We start from the raw sequence: 8704 nt of genomic DNA on the forward strand, positions 1-8704 counted from the left end.
CTCACGTAAGAGTACGTGTAAGGTCGGTCCGGGCCGCTTCATCCCACAATGCCGCCGAATCAAGATTGGACTAGTAACGGTAAGCATATTGAACAAAATCAACGCCCACAACTACTTTGTGTTCTACTCGTGCATAGAAACTACGCATAGACCTAGCTCATGATGCCACTGTTGGGGAACGTAGCATAAATTCAAAATTTTCCTACGTGTCACCAAGATCTATCTATGGAGTCATCTAGCAACGAGGGAGGAGTGGATCTACATACCCTTGTAGATCGCGCACGGAAGCGTTCAAGAGAACGGAGTTGATGGAGTCCCGGGGGGGTTCCGGTAACCTCCCGGTACTCCGGTAAAATCCCGATTTCACCCGGAACACTTCCGATATCCAAACATAGGCTTCCAATATACCAATCTTTATGTCTCGACCATTTCGAGACTCCTCGTCATGTCCGTGATCACATCCGGGACTCCGAACAACCTTCGGTACATCAAAATGTATAAATTCATAATATAACTGTCATCGTAACCTTAAGCGTGTGGACCCTACGGGTTCGAGAACAATGTAGACATGACCGAGACACGTCTCCGGTCAATAACCAATAGCGGAACCTGGATGCTCATATTGGCTCCTACATATTCTACGAAGATCTTTTATCGGTCAGACCGCATAACAACATACGTTGTTCCCTTTGTCATCGGTATGTTACTTGCCCGAGATTCGATCGTCGATATCCCATACCTAGTTCAATCTCGTTACCGGCAAGTCTCTTTACTCGTTCTGTAATACATCATCCCGCAACTAACTCATTAGTTGCAATGCTTGCAAGGCTTAAGTGATGTGCATTACCGAGAGGGCCCAGAGATACCTCTCCGACAATCGGAGTGACAAATCCTAATCTCGAAATACGCCAACCCAACATGTACCTTTGGAGACACCTGTAGAGCTCCTTTATAATCACCCAGTTGACGTTTGGTAGCACACAAAGTGTTCCTCTAGCAAACGGGAGTTGCATAATCTCATAGTCATAGTAACATGTATAAGTCATGAAGAAAGCAATAGCAACATACTAAACGATCGGGTGCTAAGCTAATGGAATGGGTCATGTCAATCAGATCATTCAACTAATGATGTGATCCCGTTAATCAAATAACAACTCTTTGTCCATGGTTAGGAAACATAACCATCTTTGATTAACAAGCTAGTCAAGTAGAGGCATACTAGTGACACTTTGTTTGTCTATGTATTCACACATGTATTATGTTTCCGGTTAATACAATTCTAGCATGAATAATAAACATTTATCATGATATAAGGAAATAAATAATAACTTTATTATTGCCTCTAGGGCATATTTCCTTCATCCTAATGATGTGATCTCGTTATCAATGACATCCAATGTCCATAGTCAGAAAACCATGACTGTTTGTTGATCAACGAGCTAGTCAACTAGAGGCTTACTAGGGACATGTTGGTGTCTATGTATTCACACATGTATTACGATTTTCGGATAACACAATTATAGCATGAATAAAAGACAATTATCATGAACAAGAAAATATAATAATAATTCTTTTATTATTGCCTCTAGGGCATATTTCCAACAACAGGGTGATCATCCGCCGTAGAGAAAGTAGTCGAAGCAGACAGACGGACATCGAGGATTTAGTCGAACTTGAGCAAGTCGTCATGTCGAGACGCTATCTAAAAACCTTATCGCTCCTCATCCGGTGCAGGTTCTCAGGGGGCGGGTTTTAGAGGCCTACTCACCCAGGCGGTTGTGCACATAGTCGTCGGGGATGGTGTCGCTGGAGAAGCACCTCAGCACAGAGGAACTCAGCAGGTGTGTGTGTGTGTGTGTTCTATTTGTGTAGTCTTTTATGTGTAGACTCTCTCCTCTGCATCTTCTCTCCATAGAAGGAACGTGTGAGGAGAGTGAAGAGATGCGACTGACAATGTGGTGGAAGAACCCTACAGATTGAAAACGTGTCCACAATGAGCTTGGGCATTGACACGTACGGCCATAACAAAGCAGTGCACCGCCGAGCAAAAATTAGTTCTTCCAGCAAGATGCAGAACATAAGTCGCGAATACGAACTAGATTCACAAAATGTGACACGCGCGCGTTGCGTGACGTGACGTGACCGAGTGAGTGAGTGAGCGTGTGTTAGTGCTCTCTTTTGTCGTGATATAAGGAGTAGTAGAACAACACAACTTCTTATAATAATATTTCTTCCACTCCACTAGTAGTATAGTACTAAACTTACACATTTGGCATGCAACTCAAATTAGCCTTTGAGATTTCAAAATTTTAACTGGGCCAAGGTACAAGATTTAGTGGGCCGAGCCCCATAAAATCTAACAACCTTCACTAGATCTCATAGGCAATTTGGATTGCATTGTTCCAATTGTATTGCTTGATATATCAGCAGTGGAGACCTATTAAAATTGAGCTTCACCTAGACAAGCAGCTACACTTGTCTACAACTGAACAATGGACTAATGCCTTGAATTGTCTGTCTTGCGCGAAGAAGTTTCACTGAATGTCATTAGTGGTACATGGCTACCCCGCCATGGTGGATTGTATAAGTCATACTCCTAGCCTTTCACGAGCTTACTAAAGATTACCTGATCACATGGATTGTGGCCAACATTCTGACTCGCATAGGTTTGTTCTTCAAAGACTGTTGATGAAGATATAACCCTACGGTATGACCCGCCTGTTCAGGGCCGGTGGCGGCTTGAAGAATAAATTCAACAGATAGGCCGCGATGATCAAGAGGCCCAAGGCCTGAAAGGAAACTCACGAAGCAGGCCGGCTCGTGGCCCAGTGCCTGGAGCGCCGGCTCACAGAGAAGGTCCAAGAAGAGGAGTGTTCCCTGACACAGGAAGCAAGACCCACCCCGGAGAGAAGACCCGGTCTGGAATCCGACTTATAGTAGGAAATATACTAGTTGTAGTTCTACTAGGACTCTACATGTAAGCCGGCCCCTTCAACTCATATAAGGAGGGGCAGGGCACCCCAAAAGAAACAGGTGTGGGAAGACAGACAAGTCTTAGATAAGATCAAAGTAGATGCTCACGGTTATTTGCCGATCTCAAGTGATAAACATGGACCGTGCATTCCTTCTAATCGGGATTTTCATGTACTCTACATGTAATATCATTGTCATGTACTCTAACAGTATACACACATTTTTCTATAAAAGAACAGTGGACACACCTGTGATATCACCGTCAAACATTTAATACTACGATTTGATGGGTAGAATAATCAATTTTTATTATTTCATGACAATGCACAGACATTTAGCTAGTGTAATGAAACTTGTAAAATAAATATATTTTCGAAATTTGTATCCATGGGCATCAACGTTACTACGTATCTTTATCCACACGATGATGGAAGCAAAACAAACTTGCACGCATTCCTGAACGAACGGGCGGACAGACAACTTTTGCATCCAGCCCCTCGGCTTTACCCCTTTTCTCCCGCCCTCGCAACCACCTCCCCTCCCCTGTCCTGCCGAGAGTCTCTTCTCTTCTCGTCTCTCGTCGCCTCCCGAGTCTCCGGCGACCACGCCAACTAGACGGCCATGGAGCAAGGCGCCGACTCCGCGGCGGCGAGGCGGATGGCCAGGGTCGCCTCCCACCTCCGCCCGCCCACCTCGCAGGCACGAACCCACAACCACCCCTCCCTCCCTCTGCTCTGTTACTGCCGTCTCAGCTCAGATTTGGTCGGAGCGAGATCCTGCCCAGACCCAGAGGGGGAGCGCCAGTTCTTCCCCTGATTAGCTCTCGCCGCCGGCCGTGGCGGCATCCGGTGCTCCCTCCCCGCAGCGCTTCTGCGCGTAGCTGCTTAGCCTGGCCGCATCCGTTCTTTCCATGATCCTTGTATACTTCGGAATTAGCGATCCATTGACCAGGAATCGACTGTCGAGTAGCCTTGTCTAAATCTGAGTTGAATCTGCAAGGTTCGAGTTGCTGCTTCGGGAAGCCTAATAATAGACACCATCACAGTTCTTGTGTACAGCAAACACTGAAGTAAGGTCCATTGGATTTGGTATTACAGATGCAGCAATTACTAGAAGTAGTATTACAAGCATTAGCAAGTTGATAAACACGCCCGTTTTTACTAGAAAAACATACGATGATGGGATGCAATTTGGAACTACTGCCTGCTATTCTCTGATTCTGGCAGTTGAAACCTTGTATATTTAGTGAGCATCAAGTAGATCTCCTAGCGACTACAATCACGATATCTTATTATGATGCTTTCAGGCCAGTGTTGCTATCTAGCTGTTGGGAAATTTAGAATCATCTGAATTATTCTTAGCTGGTGTTTTTGTCAGACAACTTCCTAAATTTAGCTCTTAAACTTAGTTAAACCTGTGGAACTGTCGTGGTTGGCCAATGCATAAAAGGTATCGTCCACTCCAGAATCAGCTTCTACTAGGCTAAATTTTCTCTTTCCTTATTTTGAAGATGGAGGAGGTGGCCATCTTGAAGGGCTCTGATTGCCGTGCAAAAGGTGCGGCACCAGGGTTCAAGGTCGCAGTCCTGGGTGCATCTGGTGGGATTGGCCAGCCGCTCTCGCTGCTCATGAAGATGAACCCTCTTGTTTCGGTGCTCCATTTATATGATGTTGTCAACACACCTGGTGTCACAGCTGACATTAGCCACATGAACACCGGTGCTGTGGTATGCTCCTTGACCCTGTCTTTATGTCCTGTTTCTGCGAAGTTGCTCACTGAAAATTGATTCTGAAAGGATAATGTAGTTGCATGTTGGTAGACCTCTAGTACAGTTGCTCTCCATGTGATCCGTGTAGGTTTTGTTTAGAGGAAATGAATTACTGAAGGAATGTATGTCTTCTCTACTGTCCTTTTAGCTCGTATGGTAGTTTTTTTTTGGCGGGGTAGCAAAGGGATCTCTTCCCCGATTTCCATTAAAGAAACCAATCGAGGTACATACAGTAGAGGTTTGGAAATTAGCATTAGCCAGCTGGTTGTTTCTGTGTTACAATCTTATAATCCATAACTCAGCAAACAAGTAGCCAATTTCCAGTGGCATCATGCATTGTTCTTAAAGTCATGAGATCTCCGAAGAATATATGAGTGTCTGATCATTCAGTAATAATTGTGGATTTAAATCTGAAAACAATAAATAATGTTGCAAGGAAAACATATAACCTACTTGAATTTTATGTAACAGGCAGATATTTGATTGGCATAATATTAATAGCTGTCCACATATCTTTGTCCGCCCTAGCCTATGCATACAATTATCGCCTGATTCTTGAACCTTAAAGGTTATCTGATCATTGGGTGTAATTATGCTAAGGTATAATTTCTACAGGTGCGTGGCTTCTTGGGTCAGTCACAATTGGAAAGTGCTCTTACTGGAATGGATCTTGTGATCATTCCTGCTGGCATTCCTCGGAAACCTGGGATGACAAGGGATGATTTGTTCAACATCAATGCTGGGATTGTTCGGACTCTTTGTGAGGGAATTGCAAAATGCTGCCCAAATGCGATTGTGAATGTGATCAGTAACCCTGTAAATTCTACCGTTCCGATCGCTGCTGAAGTATTTAAAAAAGCTGGAACATATGATCCTAAGCGCCTATTGGGGGTGACAACACTTGATGTAGTGAGAGCCAATACCTTTGTGGTATGTACTTAAAAATTGTTTGCCATATTGCCCAATTATATTGCTAGTTTCTATATGGACAGGTTCTCAAATTCCTATTCCTGTCATTCTCTGTCTACAGGGAGAGGTTCTTGGACTTGACCCCAGAGATGTCAATGTTCCTGTTGTTGGTGGGCATGCAGGAGTTACGATATTACCACTCCTTTCACAGGTTATTAGCACTTGCAGCTGCTTCAAATTTTGAACCATATATGTAGCTGAAAAATTGTTTCCATCTGATGGAACTAGTACTTACTCTGTTCATTTTTTATTTTTCTTCATGGAACTTTGTTGTTTTTGTAGGTGAATCCTCCCTGCTCGTTTACCTCAGAAGAAATTAGTTATCTCACTTCTCGCATACAGAATGGTGGGACAGAAGTAGTTGAGGTATGGTTTCCCTTATCATCTAATGCCATATCTTGTACGCACAGTGGGGGGGATAAAAGTCAATTTAAAAGTTTCTTTTGCAATTGCTCTCTCTGAACAGTGGCTTAGTGACGAAGTAATAGTTTTGTACTCCCTCCGGTCCATAATAAGTGTCACAGTTTTGAACAAAGGTTGAACTAACCTTAGTTCAAAGCTGCGACACTTATTTTGGATCGGAGGGAGAATTAGCTATGAATACTGTATTGCGTCCGATTGCAAGAGCTAGAATGTTCTTACGAATCAAACACATCATTAATCTGAACTCACAGCAGAACTGGGGATCTGCAATAGATTGGAAAAGAAGCAAGGAGAAAGAAAGAAGGCGGAGATAAGTCCAGGGAGGACTGAAATTCTATCTCAATGCCTTTACAGACTTAGTCCTCTCCTTTATGTTGCTGAAAGCTTGGATCGACACTTTGTTCAAACATGACTAACTCAATTGATAACATCCCTCCTGTAGTAGCAGTACAGCTCAAACATTCTTCAGATATCTCTCATTGCATTTGTCTTCAGAGTCCTGCATGCTGGTTTGCAGTTCTTCAGCTTATAGTTAGCAAAGCTGAATAAGATCTGACGAGCTATGTTTTGAGAACATAAGAGTTAGAGCTCAGTAGATGTGAGATGGATATGTGAAATTACCAAATTCCTTGTGTTCTATAATAGACAAAGATGCACATATTAGTTTATTTAAGAGCTTCACAGTGTTGACAACAAAGGTCAATTATCAGGTGCATGTTAACTGTTAAGTTGAGCAGAAACCTTCTTTTACACAATACTTTTACCCATGTAGGGGGGGCCCTGTACTAATTTCTAGTGCTAGTTGCGGACACATGTTCTGGTTTGGTGGCTGCCTGACGGTCAATACATTTTCGTAAGCTGTTGGCTGGCCAGCCAGTGTTTGACCAGTGTTGGTGCTGTGTTGTAGAGGAACCATGACCACTGTTGTAGTACATGTAAATGCAATGACCTTCCTTTCTGACTACCCAAATTCATTTCAGGCCAAAGCAGGGGCAGGATCCGCGACGCTTTCCATGGTCGGTCTCCATGAGCTCATACGTGCATCATCACTGTTCTGTGCATTTTCAAATGATGGATCCAGTAACGCTACATATTTTTTCCTTCTCAGGCCTACGCAGCAGCCAAATTCGCGGACGCGTGCCTGAGAGGGCTGCGCGGCGACGCCGGGATAGTGGAGTGCTCTTACATAGCCTGTCAGGTTACTCTTGTCACCTTGGCTCATTTCTTAACCAAACTAACCCTCCCCAAACAGTGGTTCTGATTCGCAATTCTGCGCCCTGAAGGTGACGGAGCTGCCCTTCTTCGCGTCCAAGGTGCGGCTGGGCCGGTCGGGCGTCGAGGAGGTCCTGCCGCTCGGCCCGCTGAACGAGTTTGAGAGGTCTGCAGCTGAATTTTCATACATAGATAACCTAGGAGGCTGGGAAGGATTATTTGTTTGTGTCGCCCAAACTGCTTTGCCATGCCGAGCTCACCTACGATGCAACGCCCTGTCTTCTCTTTTACGCGTGCAGGGCGGGGCTGGAGAAGGCCAAGGGCGAGCTGGCCGAGAGCATCCACAAGGGCGTCGCCTTTGCCAACAAGTGAAGTGAAGACAAGAGAAGAGAAATCTTTCGCCCCAGCATAGAAATCTGAGATGCCTCTTGCTTCCTGGGAGCAACGGTCGCCGTGTCATTGTCTCATCTCCCTGTAATAAATAAACAATGAAAGAAGTGTATTTATACCCGTATATACGACGCGGACAACCCGATGTTTACGGCTGTATAATTGAATAAATAAAACACGGCAGATCTGATGATTGATTATAATAATAATGATGATTAACCCGATATAATAAATAAAACACGGCAAAAGTTCAAGTTCTCTTGCTGATGATTAACCCGATGTCACCTGGGTCGGCCCAATGGGCAGGCGACACGTGTCCCCATCCTGGTGCGCTCCCCAGACCGCTCTGCGAATCCCACGGCATATTCGCCAGTTGTTCCATCTCTTGGTGGGTGCCCCTTACACGCGGGCCCCGGGGAGGACCGCCCGCCCGGCGGCCCCACCCGCAGCGAGACGCGGCGTCCCGTGTGCTCGTCAGAAACAAGCGGCGGCCCCGTTTGCATCCGCATCGTGGCTATAAGAAAGCAGTGGTAATATCTCCACCCGTACAGCGAACCCCCACCCCTCTCGCCCTCCTCTCGATTCGATCTCGGCTTCCTCTCCAAGCCACGCGAGACCAGAGCTCCGGCCATGGCCGCCACGATCCAGTCCGTCAAGGCCCGCCAGATCTTCGACAGCCGCGGCAACCCCACCGTCGAGGTACGCACCCGCCCCGCCAATCTCCCCGATCTGTGCACCGTCGGTCCGGCTCGGCTCGATCTGGTAGCGGTAGCGGGTACCGCGTTCGTAGCAGCAGCCGGGCTTCGATTGCGCGGCCGATCTGGTCTGGTTCGCCCGCGGGGCTTGGGCTGGGGTTTCTGCGGAGCAGGGCGTAGGGTTTCTCACGGGCTCCTCTCGTGTGACCGTGACCGAGGGGTTTTGGGTAGGTGAGCAGCCGGTACGATGTAAATTGCCCTCGGCTAGATTTTT

General features: G+C 45.9%; 2 protein-coding genes across 2 annotated transcripts in view; both read left to right on the forward strand.

Moving 5' to 3' along the window:
• The first annotated feature begins 3474 nt into the window (after positions 1 to 3474).
• Positions 3475 to 7959, forward strand: LOC119298802 (malate dehydrogenase, glyoxysomal). The gene is made up of 9 exons (XM_037576101.1): positions 3475 to 3672; positions 4484 to 4699; positions 5357 to 5671; positions 5772 to 5861; positions 5993 to 6076; positions 7114 to 7149; positions 7242 to 7331; positions 7417 to 7511; positions 7645 to 7959. The coding sequence occupies exons 1-9, from the start codon at positions 3595 to 3597 to the stop codon at positions 7715 to 7717; spliced, it is 1077 nt and encodes a 358-aa protein (XP_037431998.1). The 5' UTR covers positions 3475 to 3594; the 3' UTR covers positions 7718 to 7959.
• Positions 7960 to 8365: 406 nt separating this feature from the next.
• LOC119298801 (enolase-like) overlaps positions 8366 to 8704 on the forward strand; it is a 4589-nt gene continuing 4250 nt past the window's right edge. Inside the window, exon 1 of the mRNA XM_037576100.1 lies at positions 8366 to 8434. Within this exon, the coding sequence (XP_037431997.1) occupies positions 8366 to 8434 (69 nt within the window). The remainder of the gene's footprint in view (positions 8435 to 8704) is intronic.

Source organism: Triticum dicoccoides, chromosome 5A, assembly GCF_002162155.2.
Source record: "Triticum dicoccoides isolate Atlit2015 ecotype Zavitan chromosome 5A, WEW_v2.0, whole genome shotgun sequence".
NCBI lineage: Eukaryota > Viridiplantae > Streptophyta > Magnoliopsida > Poales > Poaceae > Triticum > Triticum dicoccoides.